Source organism: Onychomys torridus, chromosome 2, assembly GCF_903995425.1.
Source record: "Onychomys torridus chromosome 2, mOncTor1.1, whole genome shotgun sequence".
In the NCBI taxonomy this organism is placed as follows: Eukaryota; Metazoa; Chordata; class Mammalia; order Rodentia; family Cricetidae; genus Onychomys; species Onychomys torridus.
In genome coordinates this window covers 100,915,348-100,933,625 of record NC_050444.1, presented here as the reverse complement: position 1 = coordinate 100,933,625, position 18,278 = coordinate 100,915,348, and the positions used below count along the sequence as shown (strand labels likewise).

The following is an 18,278-nucleotide window of genomic DNA, read 5'->3' as shown; positions in this document are numbered from 1 at the left end:
AGTAAAACTAGAAAAGGCATACACACATACATATAATTTATGAATTCTCTTATAAGGGAAAGGAAACTACTCTAAATAAATATATGTACCTATGAAATATACACTAAAAAGATGTCATAATAAAATAAATATGATTCCTGAATTATAGTATTAAAATTCTATACACAATGTCCTTATTTAAGAAAGCAGACTGGGGCTGGAGAGATGGCTCAGAGGTTAAGAGCACTGGCTGCTCCTCCAGAGGTCCTGAGTTCAATTCCCAGCAACCACATGGTGGCTCACAACCATCTGTAATGAGATCTGGTGCCCTCTTCTGGTGTGCAGGCATACATGCAGACAGAACACTGTATACATAATAAATAAATAAATCTTTTTTAAAAAAGGAAAGGAAGAAGACCGTTCCATGATTCATACCATATAGGAATCTACATTATGATTTCAAGAATGTGTATGGCTTTAGCCTTGCACACTAATACACACACAGATCGCAGCCTTTGGGCAGCTGCGGCAGGAGACTGATTCTGAGGAAGCTCTGTTACAGAACAAGAGCTCTCTGAAAACAGTCTTTCTACTTTATAAACTCTGCAGTCATCAATCACATCATCAAATTACACATTTGGCCATGTAAAGCCTGGCCACTAACAGGATGGCTCAACCGGTCAAGGTGCCTGCTGCCAGACCTGAGTCACCTCAATATAGTCCCTGGTACCACAGATGTCTCTAATTAGGGTTACTATTGCTGTGATGAAACACCATGCCACATCACAGGTCATCACTGAAGAAGTCAGGACAGGAACTCAAACAGGGCAGGAACCTGGAGGCAGGAGCTGATGCAGAGGCCATGGAGGGGTGCTGCTTACTGGCTTGCTCCTTTGTTCAGCCTGCTTTCTTACAGAACCCTGGACCTCCAGGCCAGGGATAGCACCACCCACACTGGGCTGGGCCCTCCCTCTTCTCCCCTCCCCACATCAATCACCAATTAAGAAAATACCCTACAGTTGCATCATCTTATGAAGGCATTTTCTCACTTTCAGGTAACTCTAGCTTGTGTCAAGCTGACATAACCTGACTATCTCTATACAATTCTGCTGTATCAAAGTATTTTCTTTAGTGCAATTTCCTTTGAAGCCCTAGAATGACATAGTAAGAAAGGTTAAATGCAGCTTCTAATAAGAAATGAAACCAATAACTGAAACCCAACTTTGAGGGGAGGCATTGCAGGAGGGTTCATGACAGGGTTGCTCTGTGTAGCCCTGGCTGTTCTGGATCTTGCTCTGTAGACCAGGGTAGCCTCGAACTCAGAAATTCACCTGCCTCTGCCTCCCAAATGCTGGGCCTAAAGGCATATGCCACCACACCTGGCTGAAATTCCACTTTTAACACGACTCGGAAGGAAAAGAAACTGTACCTCTGCATTGTGCTTAGTCGTCATTTCCAGTTTCTCCTTCTTAGCCCGATGGAGCTTCTTTCTGAGATCGGCAGTGATATCTGACTCTGTTTCATTTTTAAGCATTTGCTTTACATCCAATGAGACATTTTTCAACCTACAAAACAAGGTCATAATAAAATATAATTTTCATGCAATAAAAATATTCTAACAGCATTTCTCATAGCTTATTTTAAAAACAGAATATTACAATAACAGCATATGATAAGATCCTAGGATATAAATTCACAACCTAGTAAAATGTGTCCACAACAACACTTGGGTAAAACTGCAAAGTGGTATTTACTAATAACAAACTACTGTCTACTGAACATACACTACGTTTGTCAAGCTTTGTATCTAAACCAGCCCATCACATCCAATGCTTACTTTGGGAAGAGAGAGACCTCTTTCTTTTTTAATATATTTCAATCACTGTAAACGTAACACACATTAGAAAAAGAAAAAGTATAGAGGGCTGGAGAGATGGCTCAGCAGTTAAGAGCACCGACTGCTCTTCCAGAGGTCCTGAGTTCAATTCCCAGCAACCACATGGTGGCTCACAACTACCTGTAATGAGATCTGGTGCCCTCTTCTGGCCTGCTGGGACACATGGGGGCAGAGCACTGTATACATAATAAATAAATCTTTAAAAAGAAAAAGTATAAATAACAGAATACACATTCACGTTTTAAAATGGCAAACTATACTCTCCTGAAAAACAACAGTGATAATTACAACCACAGGAAAGAGCCCCAGGTGGAGAGCACAGAAGAAAGGAAGTCCCGCAACAGACAAGCAGGTAGAGAACTGACTTACTTAACAACTCAGAGCAAGCAGTGAGCAAAGCAATAACATGCCAAACATCACGGCTTAAAGCACAGGGCTCTACAGGGTACTGCTGTTCACTTTGTGCTTGGTGACTTCTTAGCAACCTGACAAGTCAGAGTTCTCTGGGACCCTTTGGGGAACCCAGCTAAGGAAAATGTCTCCATCAGGCCTGTAAGCAAATCTGGAGGACATTTTCTTGACTCATGATTGCTGTGGGAGGGTCCAGCCCACTGTGGGTAGTGCCACCCCTAGGCAGGTGGTCCTGAATTGTCTAAGAAAGCAGGTTGGGCAAGCCGGGAGGAGTAAGCCAGTGAGTGCCAGTCCTCCATGGCTTCTGCTTCAGTTCCTGCCTCAAGATGCTGCCTTCCGTTCATACCCTCACTGTATGATGATGGAGTGGGGCTTGAGAACTGTAAGCTAAACTACACCCTTCCACCCAAAGATGCCTTGATCATGGTGTTTCATCACTGCAATAGAAAAGTAACTAAGACACTCTTCATGTTCAACTTGGTAGAGAGCATGAACTGCAGGTCACTGCTGCTGCTTGGCCTCACGGTAGATTATACCCCATATTGCTAACTCACCTGAAAGCTGTCATGATTCTACCAATATAAACATGAATAACACATTTAACCAAGACTATATTAGCACATGTGGAGAAAGAGGAAAGGAGCTGACATGACTGGAAACTGAATTATGATTATCTGTGGTGGGAAGTCAACAGACAAAGATTAAAACTGAAAAATCAAATAGTAGCATAAAAAAATGTCAAATCCTTCCGATGAAAAAGAAAACTATCTCAAAGAACTAAATATGATGATCTCTAGGAATCAAGAAAGAGATCTGTCTCAAAGAAATCAGCACCATAGCCAGGCGGTGGTGGCGCACGGCTGTAATCCCAGCACTCGGGAGGCAGGGGCAGGCGGATCTCTGTGAGTTCAAGACCAGCCTGGTCTACAGAGCTAATCCAGGATAGGCTCCAAAGCTATAGAGAAACCCTGTCTCAAAAAAAAAAAGAAAGAAAGAAAGAAATCAGCACCGTTTCTCCAATAGCAGCAGTCCTGGGGGAAGAGGGGCACATGGATTCAACATATGTATATACAACTTGAACTTCTTTCTTTTTTTTTTCTTTTTTTGGGGGGAGCTGAGGATCAAACCCAGGGCCTTGCGCTTGGTAGGCAAGCACTGTACCACTAAGCTATAGCCAAGCCTTCTTTTCACTTTTTATTTTGAGCAGGGGCAGTATGTCTTCAAAGACATTCCCCAGGTGCCCCACATCTTTACCCTAAAAAATGAAAAAATAAGGGGCTGGAGAGATGGCTCAGTGGTTAAGAGCACCAACTGCTCTTCCAGAGGTCCTGAGTTCAATTCCCAGCAACCACATGGTGGCTCACAACCACCTATAATGAGATCTGGCACCTTCTTCTGGCCTGCAGGGATACATGCAGACAGAACACTGTATACATAATAAATAAATACATCTTAAAAAATAATAATAAAAATAAAAAAAAATTTTTTTAAGTTACTGAAGTTAAAGACATAAATCAATGAAAAGAATCCCACAATCATATTTATATTTAGAAATCTCAATATTATTAAAATGGTAATTCTATCTACAGATGCAACACAATCTTTTAACAAATCCCAGAAGACCCTTCTGTAAAAATTGACACAGTGATCCTAAAATGCATGTGGAAAGGCAAAGGATTCAAAACAGACAACACGGTGTTGATGAACAAGAGAGAACCTCACTCCCTGTTTTCCAAACTTACTACAAAGGCATGTATTATGGACTGAATGGAAAGGTCTCCCATAGCCCACTGTGTGGAATAAAAGCTTGATGCTCAACGGGTGGCACTCTATGGGGAAGTGGCAGGAGCCTTACATGGTGGGGCCCACCAGAGGAGGTGGGGCACCTGGGGAATGTCTTTGAAGAACACACTGTCCCTGCTTACTCCCTGTCCCTGCTCTCTTCCCCTTTCAGATTCCAGCCTCCACAAGGTGAGCAGCCCTGCAGCACACACTCTTGCCGTGGTGATGCTAAGTGGAGGCAGCTAACCAGGGACTTCCACTCCCCAAACCACCAAGTCCAAATAAACCTTCTCTTTCTTAAACTTCTCTCTCGAATATTTGTCAGCAATAAGAAATTGACACATTTCAATAATCAAGATGAGGTAGTATTTAATTAGGAACAGACACCTGTTTAAAAAAGAAAATTAGGGTTGGGGATTTAGCAAGTGCAAGTCTCTGGGTTAGATCCTCAGCTCAAAAAAAAAAAAAAAGAACTTAGAGGTTAAGAATATTTGCACGTCACAGTACACTCAAAGAGAATGAGGGGGGGCATGCCTCAGGAGCAGTGCACTAGCCTAGCACAGGCAAGGCCCTGGATTCATTCCCAGCATAACCAGCACCCTCACATCATAGAAGAAACCAGCAAGCAAAATGAAAAGTCAAGCATTTAACAGGATAAAATGCTTATTTCATTTGATAAAGGACTTGGATTCAACATATAAAAAGAATTCTTAAAGTTCAATAATAAAAAAATAATTTTAAATGGGTAAAGAGAAGAAAAGACATCTGAGCAGTGGCGGCACATGCCTTTAAGCCCAGCACTAGGGAGGCAGAGACAGGTGGATCTCTATGAGTTCAAGGCAAGCCTGGTCTACAAAGCAAGTTCCAGGACAGCCTGAACTGTTATATCTAGAAACCCTGAACCCTGTCTTGAAAAAAAATTGAGTAATTTTTCAAGTGCTGACAAGGATATAAAGAAATTAAAGCCTTCAAATACTGCTGTCATGAATGTAAAATTATCCAATCACTGAATTTGGTGGTTTCTTAAAAAATTTAGCATAAATTTGCAGCAATGCTGCTCCTGTGAACCTGCTCAAAAAGATAAACAGAAGTGTATGTCAGCACAAATGCATACATGCAATGTTTACAGCAGCATTTCTCGGAACAGCCTAAAGGAGAAACAACCTTAACTCCTACCTACCGTCTGGTGAACGGTAACTAAAGGTAGTAAATCCATACAAAGGTCTACATGACCAACCCAAATGGGGTGACAATCTCCTCCAGCCTCCCTAGTCACTCTCACATGCACGTTCACTCACACACACACACACACACACACACACACACACAAACACTCACACACACACACACACACACACACACACACACCACACACACACACACACACACAAAGACACACACATACAAACACACACACACACATACACACACATACACACACACACACCACACACACACATATACACACACACACACACCACACACACACACCACACACACACACACACACACACACACACACACACACACACGATAAAATTTTAAAACATATGTATTATGGATAGCTACTGATGTTTCCTTCCTAAATTGAAAAAGAATGATAAATAATGTAAAATATTATTATAATTCTAAAATATGTTGTAGCCTGAATCTTAAAGAGTCTTATTAATAAAATCAAACCTGGTGCCAGTTATTGGGGTGAATGCTGGAAGATCAGAGAAACAGAACAAGCCACAGCTTCCTCACCTCGCCTGATCCTGTTTTCCTCAGACTGGAAGCCTCTGTGTCCCTCATCTGAATGGGTCTCAGCTGAACTGTTGCTCAAAGCCTAAAAGCTTAACCAGCCAAAAGCTTCTAGTTTCTGGTCCTCATGCCTTATATACTTCTGCTTTCTGCCATCACTCCCTGGGATTAAAGGCTCACTTTCAGGGATTAAAGGCATGAGTCACCATGCTTGGCTGTTTCCAGTGTGGTTTAAAACTCACAGAGATCCGGATGGATCTCTGCCTCCCAAGTGATAGGATTAAAGATGTCTGCTACCACTGTCTAACCTCTATGTTTAATATTGTGACTGTTCTGTTTTCTGACCCCAGATAAGTTTATTAGGGTGCACAATATTTTGGGGAATACAATACCACCACAATATGTATTTATATAATATATTGCTACTTCATAAGAAAAGTTCTAGGCAAATATTTACTGAATTGTCCATGGTCAACTCTAAGAGGTAAGATTACATATGCATATATACATAGTCTCTATCAATCCTTCTCAAATTCAGTATAAAGAATTATCCACAGCTTTAGCTGTGCAGTGGTGGCGCACACCTTTAATCCCAGTACTTGAGAGGCAGAGGCAGGGGGATCTCTGAGTTTGAGGCCAGCCTGGGCTACTACAGAGTGAGCTCCAGGACGGGCAGAGCCACACAGAGAAGCGCTGTCTTGAGACACAAAGGAAGAATAACTACCCACAGCTAACCTTTTTGATGCTGTTACAAAATCGGTTACTTCAGGAAACTGACAGACTACAGCTCCAAATGTTCTATTTTTAGATTCTGTAGAGACTCTGTTCCTTGACTATAAAAGTTCTAAATTTTGATTTTTATTTGAGACAGGGTCCCACCATGCGGTCCTGGAAATCTGAAAATTGCTCTATATACTAGACTGCCTGAACTCACAAAAACCTACCTACCTCTGTGTCCTGAGTGCTAAGAATAAAGGCAACACACACATCAGGCCAGGATAATTTTGATTAATGAAATTCTTTTCTTTTCTTTTTCCCTTTGGTTTTTTGAGACAGTGTTTCTCTGTGTAGTTTTGGTGCCTGTCCTGGATCCTCGCTCTGTAGACCAGGCTGGCCTAGAACTCACAGAGATCTGCCTGGCTCTGCCTTTCTGAGTGCTGGGATTAAAGGTGTGTGCTACCACCGCCCAGCTTGAACTTATTTTCTTGAAAAATGCACTTAGGAAAAAAAAAAATCACACCCTAAAATTGTCCATTTTTTATTGTAGACCCCATCCCTCAAAGGCAATGAAATAAATTAAGCATCTTACTAAGGACAGAAAGGAAGACATGGCACAAAAAAGGCGGAACATCAGTGAGACACATCTTGTTGGATGCACTCAAAGACACGGAGGAAAAGCAGTCAGCAAGGTGGGGGGGGGGGGGGCGCTAAACTAATGGAGCACTCAGGCAGCCGGGTCAGAGACGCAGCAAGGAGGCGGGGCAGAGCCACGGAGGCACAGCAAGCAGGTAATAGCCAGATGAATGTAAGCCACGGAGGCACGGCAAGCAGGTAATGGCCAGATGAACGTAAGCAGACAGAAACATGGGGAGAAAACTGCAGTTATGGAGAATAAGCAGATCTCTAGTAAGAGGAGATAGTTCAGGCACATAGACCTTTATGATCCAAGTTAACAAAGGAACACAGGGACCTGAGGGCCAATACTAAGAAGGTGCTGCTGCTCTTTAGTCCCGAGAAACCTACTTCCTTCACCATCCCAGAAGAATCTTTGCAATTAGCTTCATCGCCCACTGAATTCTCCCTGGTTCTTGCAATCAAAAGCATTTTCCAACTAAAGAAATAGACCAGAGGCTTACCTTTGGGTATCCCCAGTAGTGGCATTACTTGAAGTGTTTAAACTCATGGTAAGTCTTCCAATTTTTCACAATAGCCCACTGTTTCTTAATGATATACTTCTTTATTGTGATGTCTGTGACTTACAGGTTTAGATGGACTAAAGTCTGTTAACATAATAAATAAAATAGCAATTTTATATTTGAATCCTGAGGTGAGCTTTATTTTTATCTATAGCCTATTTTTTTATTTCTAAATTATTGTATAGAGTTTAACACAGGTAATTCTGGAAACCTATATTGTTCAGCTGGGTGTGGTACACACAACTGTAAACCCAGCACCTGATGGAGGCAGGGGGATCAACTCAATGTCATCTTTATCTTAATAAGATGGAGGCTAGCCTGGGATAAATGACACTCAGTCTCAAAAGAAAACAATGATAATAATGCTATAGGGCTTTTTGTTTGAAAAACATTAGAAGTAAAAAAAGAAAAGAAAGAAAGAAAAAGGCAGCCGTCGGTGGTGGCACATGCCTTTAATCCCAGCACTCGGGAGGCAGATGCAGGCGGATCTTTGTGAGTTCCAGGACAGCCTGGGCTACCAAGTGAGTTCCAGGAAAGGCACAAAGCTACACAAAGAAACTCTGTCTCAAAAAAACTAAAAAAACGTTAAAAAAAAAAAAGTGTTTTAAGAACACAGTAATGTTAATTTTTAATCTGCTTTAATTTCTTAAATAAAATAAGAGTGACAAATTATTCTTGCACTTGGAAAGAAATATATGTAGTACCAACCTTTGGGACACAGAATTCAGTTTAAACAAATGGGATATTTTAACACAATGTTGTCAATGGAGATGGCAAAATACTCCCAAACAAAAGATCTCATAATAATCTGCTTAATTTCATACTTCATATTCAAAGATTCAAAAGAAATAAAATGCAATAGCTAATAATCCAATCAAACATACAATTCAGAAATGTCTTGTGGTGTTTTAATAAGTCCTAGGAAGATGTAGGTAGTGGTGGTGCACACCTGTAATCCCAGCACTCAGGAGACAGAAGCAGGCGGATCTCTGAGTTCAAGGCCAGCCTGTCTACACATCAAGTTCCAGGACAACCAGGGCTACACAGAGAAACCCAACCTGAAAAACAAACAAAAATAGCTCTAGGAAAGAAAACTACACCACTGTCTTCAACCAGAGAAATAAGTTACTATTAGCAAGTCTGTGGCACTAGTACGCAAAACAGAAGACTAATCCTGCTGATCAAACCATATCACATCACTGTGAAAACATTTCTTACCCATCTGTACGGGCAGTCTTCCTTCATAAATTAGCGTCATAATTTACCATTTCCTCCAAAGAGGAAGCAGGAAAAAAGAAAGGGTTTGTTGCTCATCCTGCTGACCTCCTGGAACCCTCTTCTACAGGAGATATTCCAAATTACACAGAGCCAGCGTGTAAATCAAGTCACTTTACCAGAGTGCTAAGGTAACTGGGCAAACACTCCAAACAGAGATAACGCTAATGCAAATAGCAGTATCCCACAGATGCCTCTACAGTCCCTAAAATCCAATGTCCTCAGAAAGACTAAACTTTAACCTTCAGAGACCTGAAGCAGGAGCCAACCAGCACAAGTACATGGCCTTAGGCAAGACACTTAAGAGTTTGTGAACATCTTCCCTCTGCCCAAAAGAGAGTTAGCCATGGCAAGCTCCTTCCTTCTAAATCCTACACACAGCACACCCAGGACCCAGGCGCTATCAGTTTTTATTGCTGGGTCACAGAACTTGGAAAAGCTTAATGATTCCCAATAAAAGGGAATAGCTGAGTAATTTGGTCTGGGGAAAAATATGTAATAAAATAATTATTTAATGATACTGTGACTGTACAAAGGTACCCAAGAGACGAAAACAAGAGGAGAGAAAGTGTCGAAATGTTCTGCCTCTGCCCCATTAACCAACCCCCAGAAGAAACCATGAAAGCTAGCTATTCAACTAGAAGAGGTGATGAGAAATAATGATTCGGACAGACAGTGACTCACACGGCTGAGAGAATCATTTGGTCCAGGGAAAACAGGATGGAACTTTAGCCAAGTCCAGAAAAGAAAAATCTGATTTCTCCAGTGGCCTAAATAACTAAACTTAAGAAGGGTGGTAGCAAACACTACTATCACTCGCCTGTTGGGCACCCACCGAAGATTCCAGAACTACAGTCTGAATGTCTAGAACTCTACTTCCCACAACACTTCAGTGAAAAGACTGTCCAGTTTTTCAAAGGACAAAAAGAAGACAGGGTAGAAACATCTTGAAGAAAGTAACAGAGTTAAAGGGCCAAATCCCCAATCGTAACTAAGATCCCAAGGCCTAAGTTCTTCCTGCAAGGTCACCAATGACTCAGAATGTGGGGCTGTTTATGATCTTATCCTGCTTCCTTACTCTTGTTTCCATTATAGAAAGTTCACTGGGACAGAGAAGCTAAATGACTTGCGCAAGACCAATCAGTCACCCACTACGGGGACGTGGGAAGATGACATTGCACTCCGCCACATCTTCTTGTGTGTATTGTTGTTTGTTTTTGGAGTGTGGGTCCCAAATTTTTTTCATACTACCAAGACGTTCCCAAAGATTAGGCTCCAAACAAGCCTCCTTTCAGAACATTTGGAAGAGTTGGAGTCTAGCAGAAACAGACTACTCTGTACTCCAAGTAGTGCCCAGAGATCACTGACACACATAACCAAGGATTTTGTTTTCTTTTGTTTTAATTTTATTATTTTATGCATATGAGCATTTTTGCCTGAGTGTATGGTGTGTGCCCCACATGCCTGGCTGGTGCAAGTGGAGGTCAGAAGAGGGTATGAGATTCCTTGGGACTGGAGTTACAGACAGTTGTGAGCATCAAGTGGATGCTGGGACTCGAACCTGGGTTCTCTGCAAGAGCAACAAGTGCTCTTAACGACTACGCCACCTCTCCAATCCAGCAAAGGTTTTCATTTCAGGGGTGGGGCTGGGGGGTCAATACATCCATACACAATCTCCACACACATGCATGTATACATATATAGTCCAAAAGCATGAAAATATCTCTACTTTACCCCTTGGGGAAAGAATTTTAGATGGACTAGAGATGCAAGACAGTGGTAGGGCACCAGCTTAACAAGCAGAGGGATCATGAATTTGATCCTCACCAACACACACACACAAACTTTAATTTTTAAACTTTTATTTTTTCACTTTTATGTGTATGAATGTTTTGCTTGCATTGTATGTCTGTGTACCATATGTGTGCCTAGTCTCCTCAGAGGCCAGTAGAGGGAATCAAATCCCCTGGAACCAGAGTTTAATGTGGCTGTGAGCCACCATTTGGGTGTTAGGAATTGGACTCAGGTCCTCCAGAAGAGCATCAAATGCTTTTAACCTCTGAGCCATCTCTCCAGCCCCCAGAAAGGTTTTAGATAGTAACAACTATAAAAAAATGTTTAGTTTTGTTTTATTTTTCTTAGTCTTGGGAAGAAAAATGGAAAAGAAATAATTGATCAAATTTGTTGAGTTTGTTTCAGTAAAAACAAATAGAAAAAATCATTTTTATTTGTGTATTTAGGCACCTAACATCTTCAAATCTAAAGTCTTCTAGACCTGGGCTTGTAAAGAGCCCCCACAGAGTTCCTTCAATCGCAGATCAGATGATTCAGACAGATGATGTGGTAAACATACGGTCCCTGCATCTTCAACTCCAATGCTACTTTCTTATGGAATATCCTGCACCTGACAGGGAACAGCCTAGGACCTGCTTCTGTGGCAAAGGTGGCAGGATGACACTGCTGTAAGATTGCTAGGGTGGCAGCAGAGCTCACTGGTACAGCACTGGCACAGAACAGCAGAACCCTCCTTCAAATCCCAGCACTCCAGAAAAAAAAAAAAAAAAAAAAAAGCTTACCACCTCTTTATTTTATTTCATGTGCACTGGTGGGATGGTGTCACATGCTTTGGAACTGGAGTTACAGACAGCTATGAGCTGCCATCTGGGTGCTGGGAATTGAACCCAAGACCTCTGGAAGACCAGCCAGTACTCTTAACTGCTGAGCCATCTCTCCAGCCCTGCAAGCTTACCACCTTTAGAAAAGCAAATTGCCATGCTATGAACTACCTAAAGGCAGGGCCACAGGAAAGTGCAAGCAGCCTCATAGCCTCCACTCAACAGCTAGTACACAACTAGATCCCTCCAGCATACGGTTCACAAGAAAATAAATTGTCGGGTACCTGAGTAAGGGGGCAGGTTCCACCCAGTCTGCCTAGAGGTAAAAATACAGCCCAGTAAGCACCTTGTAGTCCCCAAGCAGAGGGCCCAGCTCCACTGCACCAGGACTAGTATACCATACAGACTGTGATAACAAGGAGTGCTGCTGGCCAGCTGTGGTGGGAGACACCTGTAATCCTCACTTGCAGGCTAAGGTAGGATGTTCTCAAATTCTAGGCCAGCATGAGCTACCTAACAAAATGTGGTCTCAAAAGAAGCCAAGAAATTAATAAAGCAATGTTCAAAGTGTGCATAGTTTTAAAACATTGACTTTGTAGTAACTTGTTATACAACAATATAAAACTAATATTGGTAGTTTGAAAATGCTCATAGAAAAGTAAAAGTTTTAAAGCTGAACAGCAAAAGACAAGAGTATAACAGAAAAGTGGATTCTCAAACCACCCGGCTACAAGCATCTTGAATTAAGGCTCTTGGTTTGTTTTTCATTGGGTTTGTTGTTTTTGTATTCAGTTTAGGTGGTTGATTGATTTTGTTTTTTGAGACAGGATCTCACTGTGTAGCCCTAGCTGGTCTAGAACTCAGTTTGTAGACCATGCTGGCCTCAAATTCAGAAATCTGCCTCCCGAGTATCAGGATTAAGAAAAACCACCACTCCTGGCTGGTTGGTTGAGTTTTCTTTGTTGTTGCTTGCTTGTTTGTTTGTTTTGAGACAAAGTCTCATTAAGCTCAGGTTGGCCTTGAGTTTGCTAGACAGTGGAGACTGGCCTTCAACTCCTGATCTTCCTGCCTCCACCTCCCAAGTGCTAGGGCTACAGGTGTGAGTCATCATGCATGGCTTCTTCGTTTTTCTATAGCATAATTTCCCTATTAATTTAATAAGGGAGTCTAAAATAAAAGCAACTAGCTAGAGAATCGAATCAATCATGGACAACACTTAGCAAGACACCATCAGCCAAGAAACCCACAGAGAAGCAGTGGGAGTCTTTAATGAACACAGAGGGAAAACATCGGGCAGAACCCTGGGGAGAAAGCGGACACTTATTACAGGTCAACTGGAGAAGAGCAGAACGAAGAAGAGGAGCTCTGCCCACTCTAGCAGTGGGCACTTAGAAACACACGTGGTAAAACAGTCATGAATGAGCTGCTTCAGCTGAGGAACTCTCCCATCGGTCCTGTGATGGTCCTTCCTGGACCGACGAGAAACTTCTATGGGTGGAATCTAAGAGAGAGAAGGGGCAGGGGATGACACATAGCCCAACAAAACTGGAAGAGGAAACAAAGGCAGCAAGATCTCCAAAAGCAAGCCCCCATAGCATTAATATACAGAGAGACAACTTCATGAAGTTAGAGCTTACCTGAGCCTTGCCTCACTCTCAAGTTGTAAGCAAAAGAAAGGGGATGTGGTCACTGAGTGAAGAAAAAAACAATACCTATATAAATGAAAAGTATGAAAGATATACCAAGACTAGTGAAAATATAACTACTCCAAAATAACTCAAAAACATCAGGAAAGACAGCCAAGAAAGAGGCAGGAATGTGGCAGAGCACACCTTTAATCCCAGCACTCAGGAGACAGGCAGGCAGAAGCAAGCGGATCTCTGAGGACAGTCTTCAGAGAGCATCCAGGACAGCTAGGATACACAGAGAAATCTTGTCTTGGGAGAGGAGTGGGAGACAGAGAGAGAGAAACTCTCAAAAGTGCCAGATGTGGAGACAGAGACAGGTGGGTTTCTGGGGATCTCCGTGAGTTCTAGGCCATCCCACTCTATCCAGCAAGTTCCTGGCTAGGCAGGGATACACAGTGAGACCCTGTCAAGAAAGACAAAAAAGGAAAGAATGAAAGAAGGGAAGAAAGAAGGGACGGGGGGAGGGGAGGGGAGGGATAGAAATAAAGACTCACTCAAAAACGAGGTAAGGCTGAGCATGGTGGCATCTGCTTACGCCCAGCACCTGAAAGGTAGAGACAAGTGGATCTCTATGAATTTTAGGACAACCTGGTCTACAGAGTAAGTTTTAGGCCACACAGGGCTACATATAAATGGTGCAGTGACAAGAATCAGAAAGAGGGGCTGGAGAGATGGCTCAGAGCTTAAGAGCACGGACTGCTCTTCCAGAGGTCCTGAGTTCATTTCGCAGCAACCACACTTGGTTCACAACCATCTGTAATGAGATCTGGCGCCCTCTTCTGGCCTGCAGGGACACATGCAGACAGAGCACTGTATACATAATAAGTAAATAAATCTTTTTTAAAAATCAGAAAGAATTAGAAATAAAAGAAAAACTCACTTAAGTCATGAAGATTAAACTGGAGGGAACAGAAAGCTAATAGGACAAAAAAGCCCCGAAAGAGAAAGAAAACCAGGAGCAACAGTGCCGGGAGAGATGGCTCAGTGGTTAGAGCACACATTGCTCGTGCAGAGGACGCAGGTAGGCAGCTCACAACTACCTGTCACTCCAGCTCCAACGCCTCTGACCTACCCTTGAAGGAACATGCACTCACATACATGTACTCATACACAAATACACATGCATCACATTATTTAAAATAATAAATGTATATCTTGAGAAAAAGTGTTAAATTTTAAAATGTGTGTGTGTGTGTGTATATATATATATATACACTAACACACAATAATACTAAAAAATGAAGTTATAATTTTTAAAGAGGAGGCTAGAGAGATGGTTCAGCCATTAAGAAGTACTGGCTACTTCCAGAGAACACAGTTCAATTCCTAGCACCCACAAGGCAGTTTACAACTATCCAGTACAGAAAATCAAAGCCCTCTTCTGTCCTCTGAGGGTACTGCATTGCATGCACATAGTGTAGGACATACATGCAGGCAAAATACCCATATACACAGAATAAAAATAAATCTGAAACGAAAGAAGGAAGGGAGGAAGGTCAGTTAGGAGTAACATGAAAGAAGGAAAGAAACAGAGAGAGAGATCATAGACAGACAGACAGACAGGGACTGGGCAGTGGTGGCACATGCCTTTAACCCCAGCAGTCAGGAGGTAGAGGCAGGTGGAACTCCAAGTTTGAGGCCAGCCTGATCTACAGTGTGAGTTCCAAGACAACCAGGGTTACAGAGGGGAAAAAAAAGGTAGGCAGGTAGGTAGGCAGGTAGATAGATAGATCAATCATCTGGGAATAACGCAAATCCAGCAACAACAAAATCTAAATTCAATTACCAGTACCACAAAAAAAGAAAGACAAGGTAACAACAAAAGGAACTGTACTTTAAGAAAACTTTCCTTAAAGAATAAAAAACTTAGCCAGGCGTGGTGGCACATGTCTTTAATCCCAGAACTCAGGAGGCAGAGTCAGGTGGACCTCTGTGAGTTCCAGGCCAGCGTGGTCTACAAAGTGAGTTCTGAGACAGCCAAGACTATTGTCATACAGAGAAACCCTGTCTCAATAAAACTGGAAAGAGAAAGAAAAAAATTCTACATTTTGCAAAAGCACAGTGGTACTTAATAATATCAATGCAGTCTGTTACACGGAGAAACCCTGTGGGGGGGGGACTATCAACCCAGCCTTCCCCCCCCCCCACACACACACACCCCCCACACACACACCCCACCCCCCCACCCCACCCCACACACACCCAGCCATCTTGGTGGCTGCTCTTGGTTGGGAACTGGCCCGAAACTAAGGCAGGAAGATGGTGCTTCAATGAAGATTAAAAAAAAAAGTCTCTGGAATCCATCAAGTCTAGACTCCAAGTTGTTATGAAGAGTGGAAAGCACCAGGCATGGTGGTGCACACCTTTAATTCCAACACTCAGAAGTCAGAGACAGGCAAATCTCTGTGAGTTCGAGATCAACCTAATCTAGAAAGTCAGTTCCAGGACAGCCAAGGCTACAGAGAGAAACCCTGTCTCAAAAAAAAAGAAAGAAAAGTGGAAAGTAACATGCTAGGGAACAAGTGGATGGACAATGACAGTGCAAAGGGAAATTAATCATCCTTGCTAACCCCCCAGCTTTGAGGAAATCTGAAATAAAAATTATGCTATAGTGGCCAAAGCTGGTGCCACCGAGTGCAGTGGCAATAATATTGGGCACAGAGTACAGAAAATACTCCAGAGTGTGCACACTGTCTGTTGGTGGTGCAGGAGGTCCTAACATTATTAGAAGCAAGGTGAAACAGACCAGTGGAGTGCAGCTCAGTATCAGAACATTTCATGCCTATAATTCTTGTTCAGTCTCAAGCACCTTCCACCCCACACCTGTAAAAAGTAGAGAACTAAAGGAGATATGTGAGTCTTTCCATAAAACAAGACCAAGACAAAAGGACTGAAACAAAAATGTAATCGAACCTTCGAGACTAAGCCCTTCTGCTTATCCGACATAAAGAACCTAAGGTGCAAGAGGTTAGGGGATTTAACACAGTGAACAAACGGCTGAGCCAGGATTAATACAGAAAGCTCCAGTCTCCACTTTTCCTAGTATCAGGCTGCACTGGCTTCATTCTTCTGCCTTTCAATGGAGAGCATGTTCATTCCCGGCTCTACCACTGTTTGGTCGTTACTAAGCACTGTTCAATGCAGATAACAAAACGGTAACTTCTCTTTTCCACTATTTTAGAAGTATAAACATCGATGTGTAAAGCCTTAGCGAGTGTTTGATATCGACTCTCATAAGTTATGTATTTGCCTGAGATGACTATCGTAAAGGATTAAACATTCAAAACAGGCACTGCTACACAAACTTCAACTTTAAAAACTCACAGCTGACTTTTCTTAGCGTCCCGGTGGGTAGGCAGAAGTTGCAGAAAGCAATCTGACCCAACTCATTGTATTGCTTATCAAAAGTTTGTAGAGTGACTCAAAGTGTGGCTAGCATGTAAATGAAATGGAGGTAAAACACAAAAAAAGTTGTGATCCTCAGGTACTGATCCCAAGGAGCTCCGAGGACTCTGGCCCCCATCGGTCCTCCAGGGAGCGCGGAGGACGCCCATCTGCCTCGGGAGGTGGGCGGAGAGCGTCGGCCACGGCACTGGAGGCGTGTCCGCACCGGCGAGCAGCCCCAAGCCAGGTCCTCACTGCAAGCCCCGTCTCCTCCGGCACCTCCCGGCCCCCGGGCGCTCCTCTCCATGCACCCACAGCCCGCGGTTACCTCGGGCTCGAGTGGTCCAGCCTGCACACCCACGACCCCGGGGGCAGCTTCAGGTCTAGGGTGGAAGGCCAGGCAGCCCTCGGGAGGAGGAGTGACAACTGAGGAAAGCCGATGGACTCTAGGACCAGGATGGAGAAAGTCGGCGAGGTGAAGTTTACAACGGCCACTTCCGGGGGCTGGGAACACGCGACTGGGCTGCGGGCGGCCGCGACTTTCCCCGCCTCCCAGGCCCCGCCCCGGCAGGCCCGCCCCTCGTCTCCGCGTCCCCCAGCGTCCCGCCGCCCGAGCGGCGGCTCCAGGATACGCGCTCAAGAGAACGCGGGCTCGCGCAGGAGGGGCCCGGCCCGCGAAGTCGCGCGCGCGCGCGCGCTCCCGCGCTTGCCGGACGAGGCTGCGCATGCGCCAGGGGTGGGGTACGCGTGCGCAGACCACACAAGTGGCTCGGGTGCGCGTTTCGCCCAGTGCGCGCTCCTGCCCCGAGTGTTCTGTTCCTTCTCCGTGTCTCAAAACTCCCAGAACCTGCAAACGTGCAAATTTCCAGCTTCTAACCCCCTTTTCCCTGCCTACCAAAGGGTAACAACTCGATCCTGCTCTGTAAAATGGCTACCGAGCTGGCTTTCAGGGCCTGGGGACCCCCTGGGACCGCGAGGGATGCCAGGGTTCTCAGGGAGAGTCTGCCCAGGCTTCAGCACAGGGGGCGGGCCCTCCCCAGTGCCCTCGGCTTGCACGAAATCTGTCTTTCCCTCCCATCCTCTTTGACCTCGGCTTGAGTGGGAAGAATGTAGGTCTGATGCTGTTGAGCGTCTTTGATTATAAATACTACAGAGCCGGGTTCATTGGCAAGTAAGGCCTTGGAGCCTCGGCTCCATCTCTGCTAGATATCAGCCCCTCCCCCTCCTCTCCCACAATTTATAAAGAGCTTTGGTTCTCTCTGTAGCCGCTTCAGGGGATTGGAAAAGCAAATCCTCTTTTGTTCCTTGGCTTTTTGAAAGCCTATTCCCCAAAGAACAATGCAAATTGGCGGGATTTTGATGAAAGGTTTTTATCCTTACCACCACTACCTTCTTCCACAAGTGTTCATACAAAATGAACCTTTTATGCTAAACTTGTCCGGGGTTGGTTGTAATCAGCCTGAACCAGGTGTTGGGGTCGTCCTGGCCTGCTCTCTGAAAAGCCAACCGTCCGAAGAGCTAATAGATTAAATGATTCTCTGCGCTGCTGAGAAACTTTAATTGGTTTGAGGTCAATCATTTAGTTTTT

The 18,278-nt window shown here is 43.8% G+C and overlaps 1 protein-coding gene across 2 annotated transcripts in view; it reads right to left on the bottom strand.

Moving 5' to 3' along the window:
* Ccdc171 (coiled-coil domain containing 171) overlaps positions 1–17,240 on the bottom strand; it is a 330,958-nt gene extending 313,718 nt beyond the window's left edge. Inside the window, exons 1-3 of one of the 2 annotated variants that reach the window (XM_036179739.1) lie at positions 17,019–17,240; positions 7,669–7,812; positions 1,409–1,544 (exon numbers count right to left, since the gene is read on the bottom strand). In XM_036179739.1, coding sequence (XP_036035632.1) covers positions 1,409–1,544; positions 7,669–7,715 — 183 coding nt within the window. In that variant the 5' untranslated portion in view covers positions 7,716–7,812; positions 17,019–17,240. The remainder of the gene's footprint in view (positions 1–1,408; positions 1,545–7,668; positions 7,813–17,018) is intronic. The other variant, XM_036179740.1, reaches the window with a different exon arrangement.
* Between the last annotated feature and the right edge of the window lie 1,038 nt (positions 17,241–18,278).